Genomic DNA, 21316 nt, shown 5'->3' on the forward strand with positions numbered 1-21316 from the left:
GTGTGTGTGTGTGTGTGTCCTTCAGGAAAATACAGCTTTCTACTAAGTTCCAGGCCATCACATTGCAGTCTTGTTTTACCTGGAAGAACACAGTTGCCTTGGATGATTGCTTTTGTTGAAGGCAATTAGCTAGAAAGAAAGAAGGCAAAGTCAGTTGACACAGGGCAGCGATGTGAAAGCATTAACTCCTCAGAAAAGCAGCTGGTCTTCTAACTGCTACATTTCTAACCTCTAAACCATGCAGAAGTATATTTAGTCACAAAAGTTTTCTTTTTTTAGGTACATGCAATTAACTATATTCTTTGTCAGTACAACAGTGGACTGTGCTTTTCCGTCTAAGAGGGTTTTACGTAGTCCAGGCTGGCCTTGAACTCGAGCTATCCTCTGGCCCAGCCCCCTGAGCGCTGGGATGACCGGTACACCACCATGCCTGGCAGCAGCGGGCTTTGGAAGCCTCATCCTGGCTGACTCTGCACACATTCTCAATGCAGATAAGTGGCTCTAGGGTTAAAGGCATACCGCAGAGCAGCAACATATCTGTATAGAAGCTTGACTAGGTTGTAGCTGCTAGCTGAGATTTCTTTCTTAAATACAGAAAAGGGTTGAAACTTCGAAAATAAGAAATGGGAAACACACTTTGGCAGTAAGTATCTGTCAAGACTCCATGAAAACTTGTTATAAACAGATCCCACTATTTTATGATATGTATGTGCAAAATGTGCTTAGCTCAGAACACACACGACCACGATGTCCAGGGAGGAGGGCAGGCCAGGAGTGCCACTCTCAGCCTCCTTTCGTCACAGTAAACCAAACCATTCTGCACTTGGCACTACCCACAAGCACAAGGCTTCTCACAGCACAGCACTCGCATTCTTTAGCAAGGCTAACATTCGATTCTTGCAAACATTTCACATCACAAAGCCGAGTCAGAAAGAGCCTATTCACTGCACTCATCAGACACATTGGCTTTTTGGAGTTTCAATTCTTGCAAGCTAGAGGAGGGGGGGAGGGGACACAGCCCATGCTATGTTCACAAACTTGAGTACATAATGGAGTGCCAAGGATTTACTTCTTGGAATATGGCTTAAAGTTATTAGCTCCTTTTGCTGCTTCTACATTTATCATCAATAAGATTAAAAAAAAAATTCAATTCTACTATATTGCAAGTTTGTAGCCAATAAAGAATCTGAACATAGCATTTCACTTTGACACCTGACACAGAAATTTCAGTTAGGAACTTTTTTGGAAACTACATTTTAAGTGTATGCTATTAAAAATCTTATAAAGTTTCAAAACTAGTTAAAAAATAATGAAAGCTCAATGACAAACCACATGCGCTACACAGAAGTACCAAAACAACTCATTTTCGCTTTTTGATTTACCCCATCTCCTTCTTCAGAAATCAAAAACATCGTCACCATCATCATCACCATCAATATCATCAAAGGACCAATCCCAGTCCTTCAATGCCAAGTCAAGCAATCTGCAACAGGAGGTATGCACATTTACACTCCATGCCCTTGGAAGCTGCAGCTGAGGTCAGGAACCAGCCATGCCCCTGGAGGTGCCACTACTCACTGCCTTCTCTCCACAGTGCTGCTGCCACCACTGCTGCCACTACCACTGCCAGGGACACTGAGCTGAATGCACAGCACGAAGTTGCCCTCTCCTTGAGTGTACATTCTGATGTGACTGACAAGTGTGTGATTTTAGCCAGGCACTGAGGTGGGAGCGGACCTTTGACCCTGGGTGTACACACATGCCTGTGGAGACCTCTAGTGCTCCAGGACAGTGCCTTGAACCCTGGAAGGGAAGTATGGCCAACAGGAGTACAGCCCTCCCCATTCCAGCAGGAGCTGAGCTACTGTGGGTCATAGCCACTGTGTGGCCTAGACAAGCCAGACAGGAGAGGCTGGGGAGAAGGTAGTGCTGCATCTCTCCTTGGCTTGGACATGGGGTTTGACCCAGTCTGTCCTCTGTAAGAACATGTTTACCTTCACCTTTTCAGATGCAGGAGGAGTGTGGGCTCTGTGACCACTGTGTCACTAGGCACTATGCTAGTGTGTGTGGTTTGTGTGGCAAAGTAGGCCTAATGATGCCTGGATGAGGCTGCAGGAAAGGCAGATGTTTACTCTGGGGGGTGCCTGTGAACAGGGACACTGACAGAGCAGATGGTGGGTGAACGACTGCCTTGGACACAGACCACCCACCATCTCATCCTGAGACAGGTGCGCTCAGTACAATCTCTGCAAAACACACCCTGATCCAATTACTCATCCACTTGTGTCACTCTACAGCCTGGTGTGTGCTGAGGGACTAGGCCTGAGATAATTTTCCATGCACACTTCTGTCCATGGTGCTGAGCTGCAAGCTGGAAGTCAGAAGCTGATACCAGCCCTGTGGCCACCATCAGCTCCAGGCTGATGTGTGCACCAGAGTTTCTCGTACTGTGTTCTGTGGATCATGAAGACACCCAGAGAGACTACAATCAGGGCAAGCTTCAGTAGGAGCAACACAGCTCCCCACAGCCAGCCAGGCTCTGGCCTCACCTGGGCTTGTTGGGGGCAAGCTGCCGGCTGGGCCTCCGCAGGGACTGGTTCTGTGGGATCTTCATGGAGGTGCGGGGTGAGGAGCGCGCAAAGGGGTCAGGAGCCGGGGGCTTCTTGGGGATCTTCTTCACCAGGCGGCTCACCCACTTCTGCTGCTCCTCTGTGGAGTTGGCCAGGAGCAGCAGGTTCTTGGCCGTGGAGATGTCATAGTATACTGTGAAAGACATGAAGCTATGTCAGTGCCTGCGTGCTGGCAGCACCACAGCAGAGCAGGAGACCACTCACCTTTGCAGGGCGCAATGATCTCCTCCTTCCTGTCCAAGTGGTCTTTATGACATTTGATGTGGCAGCGGCGGCACTCCAGAGCAGGAGGGGGCTTGAACATGTGCCACAGCGGCTTCATGCAGGCCTCGCAGTTGGTCGGGAAATGGTACAGGGTGGGGATGAACTCATGTCCTTTGTGGCAGATGTAATTTGATTTTTCTCCAACTGGTTCCACCGGAAACTCTTGTTCCTTCTTGCTTTCTCCTTCATTGGCATACAGGATCTATAAAAACAGAAAGAACACCGAATGATGTCAGCTTAAGTTCCAACAGTGTGCATGCAGTAAAAATGAGCCTCAGCTACTCAGAAAAAGAAACTCATGAGACAAGAGTTACTAGACAGCCGCTGTCATGCTGCACAGCCTCTGCATGTCAGGGCTACCACTCACCTGGCAGTGGAATGTGAACCCTACTTTCAGCTATCCCACAGCAGCTTTGCTGGGCAGGCCTATTCAGTACAGCCACCCAAGGGAGGCCCAAGTTCAACCCATAGCACCCTTTCCTGCAAACCAAATAGTGGCAACCCAAAACCAATCATAAAAAAAAAAATACAGTAGTTTATGTACTGGTGTTTTAGACTTCCCAACAACAGAGCTGGGGTACAGGTCTGTGCTTGTCTAGCACATTTGAAGCTCAGGGTCCCAGTTCCAGCAGGGGAGGAAGGTGGTGCTAACATATACTCCTTAAAAACAGAAAAACTGGTCAGGCATGGTGGCATACCAATAATCCCAGCACTATGGAAGACTGAGGCAGCATGATCCCAAGTTGGAGCCTAGCTTGGGCGATTTAGTGAGACCTGTCTCAAAAAAGGGGCTTGGTGGAGGCCTGGAAACATAGTTCAGTGTGCAGGCCTTGGGTTCAATCCTTAATGCCTTAAACAAACAACCCAGCTCCCTGCTGCTGCCGCTGCTCCTCCCTTTTGCACTTGCTGTTTTGCTGCTTTCTGTGGCTTTGAACTGTTCCTCTTTGCTATGTGCTGCTTTGCCTTGGAGCCAGCTGAGTGAGTATGGACTAAAACCTCCAAAAACTGTTGCCAAGACTGGGCTCAAACTTGGAATCCTCATGCCTCAGCTTCCCAGAGTGCTAGGATTACTAGAGTGTGCAACCACATCTGGATATGGAGGTAAGCTTTGAAACTAGTGGAAGAGGCTCTCATCAACTGAAGTCAGATGTGGTCTAGCAACAAGGTTGACCAAGCACTTTTATTTTGTTTTTCATTGTTGGTCTCTCTTTGTTTCTTTGTGTGTGTGTCCCCCCCCGCAAGTGTGTGTGTGTGTGTGTGTGTGTGTGTGTGTATTATACACCTTGGTCACATTCATTCTAAAAACAAAACAAAACAAAACACCCAACCCATAAAACTTGGTCATATGCAGCCTTCTTTCAAAACACATGTTTAGAGAATGGGGGGTGGGGGGAGACAACAAGCAGCCTGTTCTGAATAAAGAGCAGAAACACAAGAAAATGGGTAAGCCAGGCTCAGTGACTTTCATGTAGAAAGAACTCGACAGCTAAAGTTGGTGCAAATAATTTTAAAGTAGAAGTAGTAAAGAAAAGGATTTGGCTTTATTTTTTCTTTATCTGGTATTGGGGACTGAAATGCAGGGCCTTCACATTGGGTTACTAGGCCTTTTTAACTTTTTATTTTGAGATAGGGTCTTGTTATGTTGCCCAGGTTGGGTTTGAGCTTGGGGTCCTCCTGTCTCAGCCTCCAAGAGTGCTGGGATTATAGGCAATCACAACTACACTTGGCTGCCTTCATGTTTAAACAGGAAATAGGCTAGTAGGTATAAAATTTAACTTCATAAGTGACATTTGAACCTTTAGAAAACCTAAAACCAAAACCAGGAGAAAGTTCATGTTAAAAAAAAATCAAAACCAACACTGCAAAGAAGAATAAAGATCAGAAGAACCATCATAGTAAATACACTATGTGCTTTCATAAGTTAAGTTACACAGAGAGGAATGAAAGTGTTCCCAGCTGCTTTCGCTTGGTTCAGTGAGAGGAAGGATTTGTAGTAGTAGTGTTTGGATGGGATGTCCTGGCTGCTTCTTGTGCTGTGGATGACTGCTGAGAAGATAACAATGTGTAATGTATTAATTATTGAAAATGTCCTATTAATCAGCTTGGAAAGTGTCTCATTGATATTTGTTTCCCAATAAAATAAAAAAAAATAAAAATAAAACAAAAAAATTCTTTATGCATTCAAAAAAATAAATTTATAGAAATCTAAAAAAAAAGATATATAGCTACTTTCTCTTAATTCAATAAATAGAAAGATTTGTTCTAATAGTGTTTGTAGACAGGATATCATTTCTGCATCTTGTACAGTGAATAACCACTAAGACAACAATATGCAATGTATTAATTATTGAAACTGTCCTACTAATTGGTTTTGAAACTGTCTCATTGCTATTTGCTTCTCAATAAAATTATTTTAAAAAAACAAAAAACAAAGTGTTCCCAGACAGAACAAGCATGGATGTCCTGAGAGAACAAGCCATCCTCAATGGTCCAAGAGACAAAGGTGAGGTGACCATCAATGGGGAAGGAAGTACACTGAGCTGGACTGTGGAGAAGCTGCAAGAGCAGAAAGGCAAACAACTTACCTGGAATATCCTTGGAATTTCTTTAGCATCTGCTCTATAGACATCTGTCTGTGTAACTGGTCGGACATGAAATAATTTGCTATAAAAAAATTCATACAGGAATAAAATTACCGAAGGATCTAATTATATTAGTTAACCTATACTGTGTCAAAGTTAAACCTGACCACTTTGACCTGTGTTAGAAGTTCACCTCTATTAACTCAATCATCAAGATTTTTCAGAAATTTTTAGTTAAGTCAAGCTTGCTTTCTTCCTTTCACCTTCCTTTATTTACTCGATATAGGTTCTCACTATGTAGTTCAGACACATAGTGATCCTCTTGTCTCAGCCTCCCCAGTGCACCACCAAACCTGGTTTCATGACCACTACAGCTTAGGTACCGGGGATGAAACTCTGGTCCTTGTGCCTGCCAGGCAGGCACTTTGATGGCTGAGCTATCTCCCCAGTCCCTTTCTTTTGTCTTTTTGAGACAGAGTCTAGCTATGCAGTTCAGGCTGGCCTTGAGCTCACTTTATAGCCTAGGTTGGTCTCGAACTCACAACAATCCTCCTGCCTCAACCTCCCAAGTGCTGGGATTATAGGTGTATGCCACCACACCTGGCCAAGTTTTCCAATTAACTTCACAAAATATATTTAAGACATATAAAATAAACATGACTTAATTTTATATCTTCAGACTTTAATCTGTCTGAAGAAAATTATAAGAAAATGTAATACTAGTACAGTAACAGCTACATGCTATATGAGCTCTTCTATGACTACTAATAAATTGTATCTACTTGGCAGAAAAGGTCACTTTACTGCAAAGATAATAAAGATGGTGAAAAGATTGTAAATACATGTTTACCAGAGAAATCTCTGAATGTTCTCATAAAAACACTTACTCTATATCTAAAACCATGTAAGGGTTAGATTGTTCTTTATCTTGTTCACTGTCATAGAAAAGAATCTTCTTACTGCTTACAATCACATACTGTTAAAAAGAGAGAAAGAATCAATAAATAAAAAACATACCATATTTATTGCTTTTTTTGAAATATATTGTATATTAGCAATAAAAATTAGAAAACACCTGAATAAGATGTACTGAAACATTTTTGGAAAGTCTTCCTTAAGGTAACAAAGCTGTCTGTAGATATTTCTTTCTTTTTTCTTTTCTTTTCTTTTCTTTTTTTGCTTATGGATATTAAATAAATGACAGGGACTGAGGTAAAGTATTTTTGGGCTGATTTTGGCACCCAACAACACTAGGAAACTTACTCAAAATCAATGCAAAAACATTAATAATCATAGTAACAGAAGAACAAAAAGTAAATGGGCCTCGCTTCCCTATCTATAGCTGTTTTCCCAGAAACAGCAAAAACACTGAGGTCAACAAACTTGTCTTTTCTTAATCCCAAAACTCAGTTGATGATGATGCTGCTGCTGCTGCTGCTGCTGATGATGATGATGATGATTGGCACCGGGGATCAAACTCAGGACCTTGAACTTGCCAGACAGGCACTTATGCCTCTGAGCCCCAACTCTAGCCCCAACTCAGTTTATTATTAACACATAGAGAGCATTTTTTTTAAAAAATAGATAAAAATCACAACATTTCAAATCAGGAAGAATAACGAAGTTTGATGTGTCTGATAAGTTTGGTCATGTACATTCTACAACTGTGAAAGTAAAATAGCTGGAATTAAACGGGAAGTACTCAAAAAAGAATCACATTCAAACTAATCATTACCTTCTTAACCCATCCAAATTTCTTAGTGTTGTTTCGCACAGGTAACGAAAGCCATCCTTCTAGTCTTGACTCTATAAATAAGCATGAGGTATGAGGGTAAATCTGATGATTCTTTTTAGACAAGGAGGCATTCAATTTTAATATGGACACCATCCAAAGTACCCTTCAGGTTTTTTTACTGCCTAGGATACAGTACCAATGCAAGGTCAGTAAAAGCAAGTTACGCAATGCAAAACAAACCCAGGTCAGATCACACTGGAAAAATGCTGCACAGCTGTGCAAAGTCGAACACTCCAGTATGCATTGGCATAATTCAGGAGAAAAGTCGCAAAACACCAAAAGGTCTAGAAACTCTATTTTCACTGGTACATCAGCATTATAAACCTGTATTTTTCTTTTGGAAGAAGCCTTTTTTTTTTTTAATGCCAGGAATCAAACTCAGGACCTTGTGCTTTCCAGGCAGGTGCTGTGCCACTGTGCTATATCCCCGGCCAAAGAAGCCTCATTACAGTTGGAATAGAAACCTTCCAGGACAAAACATTTCAGTGAGGCCATGTTTTCAGAGACTTTCACAATGGCCTGATAAGATCAAATAAAACTATAACTTACAGATCAAATCTGGTCATGACACCATGTGCAGCAATATAAGCAAAATATTTCTGAACTCTACAATAGCAAAACCAGTATAATTCTAGTTGTACAAAGCAATGTCAGCCCTGACAATTTGGTCTAGTACATCTGATCAGTGTCTTTTCATGAGACAAGCAGAAGTAGGGTTTGAGGAGGTTATTCTAGCAGTAAAGGAGTTTCCAGTTGTTCAGCATGTGCCAGCTGTGTTAGGTTCATTACCTAACTTCTCTATAATCCTTACCACAGCACCACAGAATAGCAATGGCATCCCTAACTTATATGCAGAAACTCAGATCTCACAGGGATGCTGAGTCTAAATAAAGACAGCCTGGTCTCTTCACTTGAATAGAAAAGCACTCTCAGGGGAAGGACTGGACCAAACTACCACATCTTTTAAGGCCTAGGCTAATGCTGACTACATTAAGTCCTTGATGAAAACCTAAACATATTCCCTCGAACAGTTCACATATTTTTTCTGTACTATTATTCTTGATAGTGACAACATGTATTGCTCCATTTCTCCCAAGTTGGCAAAGTAAATGAGCCAGGATAATGCAACGTCACAACAAAATACCTTTCAAACAGTCTCTGTTCATGCAGCTGCTTGTTTCTGACTGAGTCTACAACAATGTATCAGAGTTAGTGAAGGTGAGCTGATGTTACAGGAAGTTTCCAAAGGACTACAATTAGGGGTAGCAAGCAAGGGCCCACAGCTGAGAAAGTTTTCACACTGTCACCTGTACCACTGGGCTCTGAGGAAACAGGACAGTAAGGCAAAGGCTCTTCTGAGTCTGAGTCCAAGTCTGAGTCTGAGTCCACATCAAGGAGCCCGTGGGACCCAGAAGGCCCAGTGGCCATGCTGAGAGACGTGGAAGAGCGCCGGAAGGAGAAGGACACAGACTCCACAGTGTGGGACTGAGTGATGCAAACTGAACACCCAACACATGAGGAAGCAGGGTGCATGGAGGAGAGAAAAGGAAAGGGAAGCTTAAAAAGATAATTCCTCAAGAACAGTAGAAGCCACACGTCTGAACAGGTAATGGCTTCTTTTGCCTATTTGTCTTTTTATGAACAGTATGACAAAAATCGACAAATGAGCCCAAAATGTTAAGATAAAGCAAAAGGTAAACATTTTCCCTTAGAAGCAGTCAGATGTGGGACCTAGCCCCATCACCTGGCCCATGGTGAGGACACTGGGGCATAAGCAAAGCCATACCTGGAAACCCGTCCTCGGCGTCTGTGTCCCCTGGGCCGCTGCCAATACTGGAACTGTCTAGGCCAATGTGGAGGGCCTGCAGCTGTGACCGCAGCTGCTCAATGTCGCTATCCTTGCTGTCTAGTGTCATCTGCAATTCAATTCGAATCTGGCTCTCCTCAGCTATTTGCTATAAAAAATTAAATGAATTTAGTTAACTGGATGCAAGATATCTCACAATTTTGCATCGTGGCTCAGTAACAGTTGTTGGTAGAAATGTTCCACAACCATCCAGGTACACACAGACATGGACACAACTGTACTTCCTTTTTTTTTTTTTTTTAAAGTTTTTCATGAGACAGGGTCTTGCTATGCAGTTCAGGCTGGCCTTGAGCTCACTCTGTAGCCCAGGCTGGTCTCATACTCAAATGATTCTCCTGCCTCAGCCTCCCAAGTGCTGGGATTATAGGAGTACAGCACCACACCCAGCTACAATTCTACTTCTTAAGAAGTAGTCCTCAATATAGAGTCTAATAAACTTGCTTACTGCCTGCATTTCATTCAGTTCCTTCTGGTACTTGATCATCTGCTGGGTCAATTTTTCACGCTCAGACTTAAGCTCCATGTGCAGCTTTCTATTCTCCTTTTCTTTTCTTCGCACATCAGTGTCACTGCCACGCTTGATAGGCTCTTTTCGATTCATGATCTCAGCCAACTTATTTACAGCCTTAAAAATGTAAAAACAAGTGAGATACATGTTGATGGTTTCCAAGTAACTCACCAGTCCCAAATTACACAACCACCAATAATCTCTTTCCCTATACACCAAACTACAGAGAAACACTTTCTAGGTAATTAAATAATACATCTTTATTATTCACTGCCTTCATTCTATGCAACACAAGTTTTGGCTCTTATGGTTTTTGAGAGCTGTAATTTAAATACTGACAGGGAGCTGAGGATACAATTCAGTGGAGTAGGCCTTGCCTAGATGTATCCAGTGCTGGGTTCAATCCTCAGCACCAATTAAAATGCTTCTACCACTTCAAGTTTTGTTCCAATGGAGGCTTGGCTATACAGATGTCCCTTCCTTTTCTCTGGAGAAAAAATTCTGCCCTGACACCACACTACAAACATACCCTGCCCAACGGCAGAGGGCAATGAGCACCCACACAGCTTATGCTGCCTGCAGCACCTATGGCAGTGGGTGGTGGTCACCAACCTCAGGAGCACACTGCCTGTCCAGACCAAGAGCAAATGGTCACTCTTTATTATCTTCTGAATAGGAAAAATTTTACTGATTACCATAAGCCATGAGGAGAGAATCTGAGTTCATATGGAAAACTGAGAAAAACTTTACAGACACTGAACTGGACAGTGCAAGTTGAATTAAGTTTTCCTAGCCTGGCCAAAAAAGCAGGCTCACAAATACTGATACACTTGATGGTTACAGCTTCCTATCTGTAACACTAGCAGTAAGACAGACAAGAGTCAAATATGACAGGACGTTAAGAGTCTGGTGACGTACTTGAGTCTTGAGTGTTCTCTCTGTCAGCAGCTGCTTTTCAAATTGTGCTTTAATAGCTGCAGCACTTATTTCCTCATCTTTCAACCTTGACAGTTCTGAAATGTGGGAAACACAGATGTTAGACAAACATCTTCAGCATGTGCTGGATAGTGGATATGTGTTAAAAATGACATTCTCGAATACATACGCTCTTGAGTGTCTTTCAGTTTGTTATTTAATTCTTCTTTTTCGTTGGCAAGATTGGCAACATCACTGGTAAGTGTCCTGTTTGTTTCTTCAAGCTAAGGAAAGACAATGGGAAAAAAATTATATCTCAACTACAATATGGAAGTTATGACATCATGATTCAAATCCAAGACCCAAAACATGGCTGAGGCATTTCTATTTTGGAGTTTATTGTCTCCAGCTACTTCCTGAACTTCTCTCTGATGAAAATCTTGCGATCTGTAATGGACTGCCCACTGACCATGCACGGACCAGGGAGGCCACATTTACCTTTCTTCCCCAAACCTTGGCAGCTCTTATCAATTAGAAAGGCATTTCATAAACCAAGAGGAAGAAATGCAGAGCTCTGAATGTACATGGCGCAGGATAACCGAATCTAAGAAGGGCAGTTTCCTGCAGTGGTACTTTATAACAGAGGACAGAAACTGTATAAAGAGCTGCACCTTCCTGCACTCCTCCCAATCCATGCGCACCCAACCCTCTCTGTCTGCAGGGCACTTTGTACCCATGCGGACTCTGCCCTCCAGAACCTATATCATATATATATATATATATATATATATATATATATATATATATATTAATCACCTCATGGCTTTGAGACCTTTCTGGCACTGTCTCCACTCAACACATTAAAGAATGAAGTTGCCACCGAGGACTGAATTTGTTTAATGCACATAGTAGCCCTGACTCCTAGCACATGATGTATCTATTCATCTCTTAATGCGACATTTGACATTCGAGCTTTTCCTATTTACAGATGTTCATGTGGCTGTAAGTACTGTGCCTGAGTTTCTCTGTCACCTCTGCCTTAACATGGATTTCCTTGGAACTGCAACATGCACTTAAAAGTTTACAGGAAGCTTCCAGACAGGTACTAAACTATACAATGACATATTTTCCAGACATTTTCAAACACTTGAAATGACCAGATAGATACCAAGTTTTGCCATGCAGGGGCATGAAATAATGTTTCAAAGCTCTTTTATCCAGCATTTTCGTGAAGCACAGGGAGGCAAGACACTTGCTTATGCATTCATTAGATTTTTCTCTTCTGGCCAATTTCTCTTCTTGTAGTTAGTATGAATACTCATACTCTTGCTTAATGAATATATTACAAATTCTTTCTTTCTGCCTGTCCTTATGTTGCCTCTACAATGTCTAAGTTTTGGATTGTGCTCTAATAGATGAAACTTTTTTTTTCCCCACACTGAAGTCATTACGATAACTAGAGCCTCCCTCAGTGTGTGGAGTGGTAAAGAGCTAACTCTGTTCCGTGCCACACGAAAACAAGGACTGCGAGCCCTATGTCACCTCAGTGCTCTCCCCCGCCCACTGCATGTGTGCTGCACTTCCTTAGCTGCTACCTTCCACGGGCCCCGCCCCACTCCAGTTCTCAAGCCCTCCCTGAGCGGCTGCATAGCCTGCTCTAATACACACTCCAGGCTTACTGAAGCATTGCTGTGAGCTTGAGTGACAGCAGAGTAAACCCAACTACCTGACAATGTACCTAGCTTTGGAATTTCCCTTTGGTTGGACTGTCACTGCCCAACGCTGAGGGGACTGTGGGTATTGGACTCAAAGTGTACCCTTTTAGGTTTCTCTTTAGAGTTGGTATGGCCCAATGCTTTCACAAAAGCCTGGGAAAGCAACTTCACTACAAGCAGAGGAAACTTTATATCACTCACTGATGCAATGGTGGCATCCTTTTCAGCAAGCTCCTGTTTATGTCTGGCCATCATCTCTTTGATCTCCAGCTCTTTCATGATTTTCTCCTTTTCCAGATCAGAATACTGTTCTTCAGCAATGGAGCGAGCCAGTTGCTCAGAGTCTGCCTTGGTCAAGGTAATCTCCAGCTGGGCAGCCAAGGAGTCCCTGCACCACAGAGAGGCTAGGTCATGCACATGAGCATTCACTGTGTGACGTCTGAGCCGGGGTCCACATGCTTGGCTTATGCTCCACACAGGGCAGCATGTACACACATTCCTTTCTCACTGTGGAGTTGGAGCTCCCATCTGACTGGCTTCATGTCCAGGAGCGGAGCAAACACCCCAGTACATGAGGCTCAGACTCACCTTTCATCCTGGAACTCCTGTTTTTTCTGCTGTAACTCTTTACAAAGCTTGGTCTTTTCTTCACATTCTTCCTTAAGTTCCCTAACTTGGGTTTTGTAGAGGGTCTAAATAGCAAAAAATATGACAGAAATATCTACATTATCAAGAACATTATTTTCACAGGAGCTAGGGAGATAGCACAGGGGCATAAGCCTCTGCCTGGCAAGTACAAGGCATCCAGATCTTCAGTACCAGAAAAACAAAAAACAAACAAACAAAAACAACAAAAAAGATTTAGTTGCTTTTTTTTTTTTTTTGTGGACCCAGGGATTGAACTCAGGCCCTTGAGCTTGCCAGGAAAACACTTATTCTTCTGAGCCATCTCCCCGGTCCCTACAACAAAGATTTAAACCACTTGAGGACATAGTAAAAATACTATTTTCACATTTAAAATGTATCTGGAGAAAAAGCTGAATACACACAAATACTCTCTGGGCCCTGAGCAACACCAAGCTCCTGAGCAGGTCACAGTGTAACTCATCATCAGGTGTAAAGGTAAAGAATGCTTGCTAGGAGCTGGGCGAGGCTGGGCCTTCAAATATGCTCAGCCAGTCTGTAAAGCCACAGGATGGTTCTCACTGAGTGCATGGGCAGGATGGATGAGGAAGCAAACACTTCAAAACAATTTACAGCAGAAAATTCTATTAATTCAAGTCAACAGAACAGGGGTGACAATTTCTACTTAAAATTTAAAACATCTCAAAAAGTACAATTGTTAAAATTTTATTTTTCATCATGAAAACATTCTTCCCCAAAAAGCAATACTCTTAATAAGTTTCATAACTGTGGCATACCATGTGCTTAGAATGTTTTGTTTGTTTTTTGAGAAAGCATTCTACTGTGCAGCCCAGGCTGGCCTTAAACTTGTGGTGACTCTCCAGCCTCAACCTCCCAAATGCTGGAATGATAGGTATGTGTCAGCATACACAGATAGGATAGGATTATTTTCTAGCAATGATCATTTGTCTTAAATTATTTATACTTTTTTTCGCCTGGTACTTTCACCTGAGTTGTGTGATACAAAATATTCCATACTAAATGCTGCCTGGTATATAAGAATCTATCTTAAAGAAACACATTTTCCTGTTTCTGCAGCAAGAGTTTAAGAATTCTGCAAATACAGCAATGTCCAAATGAATGTGTAAGGAACTCACAGAGAAATACTGCTCTGCTTCGAGCTGATCCTGCAGCTCCTTCATCTGACCATCTGCGTCCTGCCGCTCTCTGTGGAGACAGTGGAGCAAAGGCTGAGTGAGTTCTCTGCCTCAATGCCGGGCCACCAAAGGGGGGTGGGAAAGCCCTAAGCCATATCAAACTCTGCTGCAAGAGAGGAAGCCACCTGCATAATCACACTGAGCTCAACACCACCAGTGTGCACAGCTTCCTCCAAAGCCATGCAACAGACAATAAGGGAGACAAGCTCAGAGAAGGTAACTGCTTGCCAGTCTTTGTAGACGATCCTATCATGGAACATCTGCTGGCTCCACAGTTTAGTCCTACCCTGTATCACACCACCTCCAGCAGAGAGCTGGGATTCACAGGACCCTCCATCTGGGACTACTTAGGATAAAAAAGATGGGACAGACTTGGAGAGTAGATTTACTAAGTATTTTGAAAGGTTTTTTGTTTTTGAAGTTTTTTGAGGGCCTCACTATGTACCTCCGGCTAGTCCAGGTTGGCCTTGAGCTCCTGGCAATCCTCCTGCCTCAGCACCCCAACAGCTAGGATGATAGGAGTGCACCACTGCAACATCCAGGATATTTTGAAAGTATTTTAACAATGTTTTCCATGTTCTAAGTACATTAAATAGAATAGCAAAGAATATCCTGTAAAGTGGTTAATAATATGTATGATGTTTTCTTAACAGCCACATACTAGCGAATCCTAGGAACCAAGGCAAACCCCAACCAGGGCAGATCACTCCTTCCTGCCACAACACAGCACCATAGCAGTATGAAAAACAAAGGAGAAAAAGCAGCACCCTCAACTGATTCAAAGGACAACCCTGCCCCAGAGCACTGCCCAAGACAGTAAGCTGTCCTGGAGAGCTCTAGGGAGGCCCCAGGGCCAGCCAGCAGAGACGCACTTTCGAAGTTCGGCATTCTGCTTCTCCAGGCTCAGTCTCATCTCCACCAGGTGGTTGTTCTCCTGCTTCAGCTGCTTCTCCGACATCCTGAGCGTGTTCACCTGCTGCGTCTGCAGCTTCAGATCATTCTGAGTTAGGCAGCGCTTCTGAGTTTCCTGCTCAATCTTCAGTGTCAAGTTTCTCACCTATAAATATCAATCATAGGTTTGACAGTAAGTAAGTTATTTCTGGTCAATGAAACTGACAACAAGCATGGCACCAGACTTTTATCCTTAGGTAACTGATTCACTTCATATGAAAATGTGTATTTCCAAGAATGTTTTTTTCTTTGATTTCTTTTTTTAATTTTTTTTCATAATTTTATTGAGAAATAGCAATGAGACAGTTTCAAATCAAATAGGTAGGACAGTTTCAATAATTAACACATTGCATACATTCTTCCTCCAAGAATGTTTTAAATACATTTTAATATAAAAAATTATTTGAAAATAATTTTGAGGGCTGGTGAGATAGCTCAGTGGTCTAAAGTGCCTGCTTAGGCAAGCTTAAGCAAAGCTCAGGGACCGCAGTTTGATCCCCAGCACCACATGCTGCAACAGCTCCATCCCCAGGGTAGGCTGAGACAGCTATAAAAAATAATAATTTTGAAATGATTAAACTATGATTTATATCATATGCCATCAAAATCCCATGACAGAGACTGAGAAGGAAGTGCTGAGTGTCCGTGCCAGGATGCCCCCAGCCCCCTCCCCCCAGCCAGTGCTCACATCCTCGCTGAGCACCTCCTTCTGTGTGAGGAGCTCACTCAGCTTCTGCTGTGACTGCTTCAGGTCACAGTCCAGCATGGAGCACCTCTTCTCTGACTCCAGCAGCAGGTTCTCCACTTTCTGCTTTATAGCCCTTTCTTCCAACAGCTTCTTCTCCATTTCTATCACAGGGACAGGGACATAATCATAATTGTACAAGTAAGAGCAGCTCATCAAACACACAACAGTGCCCACAAAAGGGACAGTGAAAAGACTACTTCACTGTTTTAGTCACTTCTGATTGACTATTTTTATTACTTCTCTCAATATATTTGAATTATCAAGAATTTTACACTTGATGCAAGCATGGTGGTGCACACCTGTCCTCCATGCTCTCTGGGAGGCTAAGGCAAGAGGATCACAATCTGAGCCTATTCTTGTCAAGTTAGGCAATTTGAGAAAGTAACCTTAAAATTTTAAAAAAAGGGTTGGAATGCAGCTCACTGTGAAGGCTCTGGGTTCAATCTCAATACCAGAAAGAAATTAAAAGTGTTTATTTCCAGGGCATAGAAATGGATCACGTTCTTTAATAGTATACCTACTCCAGTGATAGCAAGATAACTATAAAATGCTTACATCTTTGAAGATTGATTTTTCTGATACTCTTAAGTAATTCCTGTTATGACTTGTATCTTGATCTTACCCTACAGCGTCATGAGATCATGTGGCTTTCTCAGAGTTCATAGGATCACAAGAATGTGATGCTGGGATGGATTCATGGTGCAGTGCTAGGATTAAGGGTATGAGTGACACTCACCCTGAGTAGCCAGATAAGACAACAGAAAGAGCAGGGGTCGGCCCTGGTTGCTCTGCTGCCTTCTGCCCACCATGAACTATTTTTCCTCTGTGATGCCACTCTGCCTTGGAGCCACCAACTACGTACTGAAACATCTACAAATTATGAACTTAATAACACTTCCCTCCTTTAACTTCGAGCGTCGGGTATCTTGTCTCAGAAATGAGAAAAGTAACTAAGACATTACCCAAGAGAACATGGCCCTAGTCTGAGAGATCTAGGCCTTCACATTCTGTACATGTCATTTTTTGTTTGTTTTTTGAGACAGGGTCTTGTGATGTAGCTTTGGCTGGCCTCAAACTCATGGCGATCCTCCTGCCTCAGCTTCTTGAGTGCTAGGATTATCGGAGTGTATCATCACACCCGGCTGTCAATTATTCTTGACAACACATTTCTCTGACTTAAAAATATATTTGAATAATTCTGTTTGAGTCTTAATATCTTAAAAGTGGTTCTGCTGATGCAAAGAGGAAAAGTAAGTGTATAAAGCTTCCCTGGTAGTTTTTCCCCAAGTTCCCAATATCTGACAATAAAACAAACATATTTCAGAACCAAAAATATTGAATACAGTCAGTCCTCAGGCAAATACTGCTGGAAGCTCTCTTTTCAAGTGTGTACCTTTCATGGCTTCTGATTTAGCTTCTTCAATGGATTCATAGATCTTATTTTTGTCTGCAAGCCGTGCTTTTGTGGCTTTGTGCTCAGCCTCCTCCTGCTCGAAACTCTGCTGGATGACTTTGAGCTGGTATGTCATATCTATTTCCATGTTGCTCTTTTCCTGTTAAGATGCCAAATGCCAGCTGTCAACAAAAAAGGTCGCCTTCAAAAATAATTTCAAGGGGCTGGCCAAAGAGCTCAGCAGATTAAAGCACCTGCAAGCAGGCGCAGGGGCTGGGGGTTCAATCCCTGGGCCTGCTGTGCTGGTCCCACCCCTGGGGCACACTGAGATGGCAATTGAGACTGGGCATAGTGGCATGCACCTGTAACCCCAGTTCTTGGGAGGCTGTAAACAGGTAGATCACTATGAGTCCGATCTAGTAGTGAGACCGTGAACTTCCTGCAGACCCTTCTCTAAAATACAAAAACACAAAACAAAACAAAACAAAACAAAACAAAACAAAACAAAACAAAACACATCGGTTTGCCATTTCAAAAGTTCTCAAGACTATTCTTTTTTGAGACTGTGTCTTACTATGTAGTTTGGGCTAGCCTTGTGCTCATTTAGTCTGGCCTCAAACTCATAGCGATCCTCCTGTCTCAACCTCCTGAGTACTGGGATTAAAGGCATGCACCCAGAGTTCCAGGGCCCTGGGGCCGGCACAAGATTCGGGGCCAGAGATTGAACTCTGGTCCTTATGCTTGCCAGGTAGGTGCTTATGCCTTTGAGCTATCTCCCCAGCCCCTTAAGATTGTTCCTAAACAGGCTCAGCAGGAATGCTCAATACCCCTCTCCCTGCTGATCCACTTGCCCTCTACACCTGCCACACCTGCAGGCTCCTGTTCAGACACCTGCGCTGAGGACACAGTACCTCAGAAAGTTACCTGTGGCACCTCACCATCACATCCAAGGCTTGTCCTGGGCTGTCCCTCACCTGAAGTCACCTATGCCCTCAGCACTGGCTCTCCCCATCCTGCTCCTGGTTTTCCCTCTTTCTGTGGTAATTTCTCAAACTTCCTGTGGTATGTTTCTCAGATTTAATGTTTCCCTTTGCTACATTAAAACAAAACAAAAACCCTCAACATCTCTAAAAATCATTCTACTTTTCTACATATACCACCATGATTTTTTTTTTGAGACAGAGGCTTGTTATGTGTTCCAGGCTGGCCTTGAGCTCACTCTGTAGCCTAGCTTGGTCCTAAAGTTGTAGCCATCCTTCCTGAGCTTCCTGAAAGCTGCGATTTGAGGCATTCATCACTGATGCTGTCTACCACTAGGATTTTCTCATTCTTTAACTTTTATAGTTCATATCACAAATCTGATTCAGATATTTTTCAAATAAAATCTTTAATACTGAAAATGACTTTGGGCTGGGGATATAACTAAGCAGCATAAGCGTGTGTCAGGCAAGGGTAATGTCCTGAGTTCCATTCCTGGTATGTAGAAAGAAAGAAAGACAGACAGACTGACAGACAGATGGACTTTTCAAATTATATAATCCACCACTAGAAGCAACCATTCTGTTATAGTCACTGCTACTTTATGTAGTCTCTTCCCAGGACCCCACACCTGTGGTGCAGCCTCCTACATCCCAATGAAATACCCTTAGCTACCTCCTGCCTTGTGGATATTTTAATGTGGCTATTCTATGGGCACCTCAAAAGTTAAGAAGGTGAAGATAAATTTACTGATGCTGCTTCTTTTTTTTCTTTTATTTTATTGAGAAACAAATATCAATGAGACAGTTTCAAAACTGATTAATAGGAGAGTTTCAATAATTAATACATTGTACATTGTTATCTTCTTAGTGGTTATCCATAGTATAAGATGCAGACAGAATATCCTGTCCAAACACTATTAGTACAAATCTTTCTTCTCAATGAATTAAGTGAAAGTAGCTATATATCTATCCTAACTATTCTGCATATACAGATACAAACTGGTCCTTCTTTTGTATCCCCTTTTTTGTTTAGTCCTGTCAGAAATGGGTATTCCATTGGCATTTAAATACTATAGGTGAGTGAATTCTGCAAAACAATTCAACACAGTCCAGCAGTCCACAATAGTAGTGGGTTGATGCTGCTTCTGAAGGAGCTAATTTTCCTTTATTACTTACTCGGTGACACTATTTTGAATCCTGTCATGACCTATAAACTGAGCCCTTCCCTTGTCTATTACTCTCATTCCAAGTCTAATCCATGCCCAAGTCCAAAGAGAAAATCCATTAGTGGGTGAAAATGTTCCATTTGGCCATTTCTCTTATTTTAGATGACTTTTCTCATCTGAAATTTTGTGATTTTCTTATACAAAAAAAGTAAAGTTTGGGCTGGAGAGATAGCTCAATGGACTAAGCACCTGCTTAGGCAAGTGCAGTGACCGTGGTTTGCTTCCCAGCACCACATGCCGCGCTGGCCCTGCTCCCAGGTGTGCTGAGCTGGCCCCTGAGACCAGGCATGGCCTGTAATCCTAGCACTGGGGAGGCTGAAAACAGAAGGATCACTACAAGTCTAAGCTGCGTAATGAGATCCTGTACCAAATACATCAAAAAAAAAAAAAAAAAAAAAAGGAAGCTTTAACATGTTTTACCTTTTCCAAATCAGTAAGCTTCTCTTGAAGTTGTCTCTTCTCCAGTTCAACTTTTGCTAGTAAGATTTTGCCAGTCTTTAAATCTTCTTCTAGGCCAGACAGCCTACCTAAAGATTGCAACAGTTTTTAAAACAATCTCATAAAATTATATACATTCAATGAAGAAAGAAAAATCTGGAAGCCCTCTCCTATTTCAGAGCTTTATCTGTCAGCAAATGTTCCCTACTTATTGGTATAGCACTTCTCAACTAGTTCAGCCAGAAGCCAATCTACCATCTACCTGATATTTAAAATCATATTATTTGAATGTGTACTCTTCCTAAAATGTTTACCAATGCTCTTCCAACATTCTAAGTTCACATAACATGATTTCTGAATGTATTTAGAAATATTCTACTGCAGCACAGTATCCATCATTTAAAGTTATTATCAAACTATAAATCATCAAAATGATTTCAATACAATCTATAATTTGTACCTTGTAAATCATTAATGATCTCTGATCCATGGGTCCGGTCTCTCCTCTCTGACTCTAGAGCAGACTGAAGATTGATAAATTCCTTTTCCAGTTTTAACCTGGCAGTCTCTAGCAAGCAGTTTTTATCTTGTAGGTCTCTGTTGTTGGATTCCAGCTGCTGAATCTGTTTGCAACTTTCTGCTTGAGTCTTTCTCAACCGGGCTGCAGTATCAGATTCTGTTCGCAGCAAAGCATTCGTTTCATCCAGCTATTATACAAACAAATGCATACAAACACTGTACACAATGGAAACATATTGGTTTATCATCCTATCATAAACTATTTAAAATAAACAATAACCTAAAATTGTTTCCCAAGGACTTTCCTCTAAAACTAGAGGCAAGGCCTTTGAGCACTGCCCAGGAAATTTTGGTTAAAGCAGCCGTGAACTGAACACTACACTCTGTCTCCAACTGAGAGGAACGTACCTGTCTCTGTAGCTGGTTCACCTTCTCTGTAGATATTTGAGAGTTCTGATTTCTTTTCTTTAAATCTTCAAGTTGATCTTTTAAGCTGTTAACTATAGCAAAAAGCATTTCAGTGCAAGCTCTAATACAATATATAATCATATTTTCCTTAAAGTATAAGGAAAATAAGTGTTACATAGTCTACACCACACACCATCATTTTCCAAGTTCCGTTTCTTGTCTGCTTCATGGTCAGCTCTCCTCTGATGTTCAGCGTTTTTGTGCTGGAGCAGCGCCTTCTCTCTTTCCAACTGTCTTAATGCTGACTCTACGTTTTTTCTCAAGGTAATCTGAAATAAGGCTTAGTATTGTTATCAAAAGAATGCATACAAATCAAATCAAAACAATACTTTAGTTACTTCAAATAGATAAAAGATCTAAAAAAAAAAAAAAAACAACCAAACCTCTTTTGCTAAAAATGTTTATAAAAGGGCACATAGCATTATTCTTAATCAAAACCTTATGTGTTTTATTTAGTACTGAAGTCAAACTTTCTA

The 21316-nt window shown here is 42.1% G+C and overlaps 1 protein-coding gene across 4 annotated transcripts in view; it reads right to left on the reverse strand.

Moving 5' to 3' along the window:
• Window positions 1–6: 6 nt before the first annotated feature.
• Rock2 (Rho associated coiled-coil containing protein kinase 2) overlaps window positions 7–21316 on the reverse strand; it is a 173794-nt gene continuing 152484 nt past the window's right edge. The window contains exons 14-35 of one of the 4 annotated variants that reach the window (XM_023702387.1): window positions 20974–21109; window positions 20781–20872; window positions 20314–20560; window positions 19836–19942; window positions 17210–17369; window positions 15757–15917; window positions 14990–15174; window positions 14058–14127; window positions 12865–12968; window positions 12478–12664; window positions 10752–10845; window positions 10565–10659; window positions 9584–9763; window positions 9058–9226; window positions 8579–8770; window positions 7212–7282; window positions 6364–6452; window positions 5480–5558; window positions 2835–3096; window positions 2550–2763; window positions 1383–1483; window positions 7–129 (exon numbers count right to left, since the gene is read on the reverse strand). In XM_023702387.1, the coding sequence (XP_023558155.1) occupies window positions 1396–1483; window positions 2550–2763; window positions 2835–3096; window positions 5480–5558; window positions 6364–6452; window positions 7212–7282; window positions 8579–8770; window positions 9058–9226; window positions 9584–9763; window positions 10565–10659; window positions 10752–10845; window positions 12478–12664; window positions 12865–12968; window positions 14058–14127; window positions 14990–15174; window positions 15757–15917; window positions 17210–17369; window positions 19836–19942; window positions 20314–20560; window positions 20781–20872; window positions 20974–21109 (2982 nt within the window). In that variant the 3' untranslated portion in view covers window positions 7–129; window positions 1383–1395. The remainder of the gene's footprint in view (window positions 130–1382; window positions 1484–2549; window positions 2764–2834; window positions 3097–5479; window positions 5559–6363; window positions 6453–7211; window positions 7283–8578; window positions 8771–9057; window positions 9227–9583; window positions 9764–10564; window positions 10660–10751; window positions 10846–12477; window positions 12665–12864; window positions 12969–14057; window positions 14128–14989; window positions 15175–15756; window positions 15918–17209; window positions 17370–19835; window positions 19943–20313; window positions 20561–20780; window positions 20873–20973; window positions 21110–21316) is intronic. The other 3 variants (XM_023702389.1, XM_023702388.1, XM_004642329.2) reach the window with 3 other exon arrangements.

This window comes from Octodon degus, unplaced genomic scaffold (assembly GCF_000260255.1).
Source record: "Octodon degus isolate 3935 unplaced genomic scaffold, OctDeg1.0 scaffold00151, whole genome shotgun sequence".
Lineage (NCBI taxonomy): Eukaryota > Metazoa > Chordata > Mammalia > Rodentia > Octodontidae > Octodon > Octodon degus.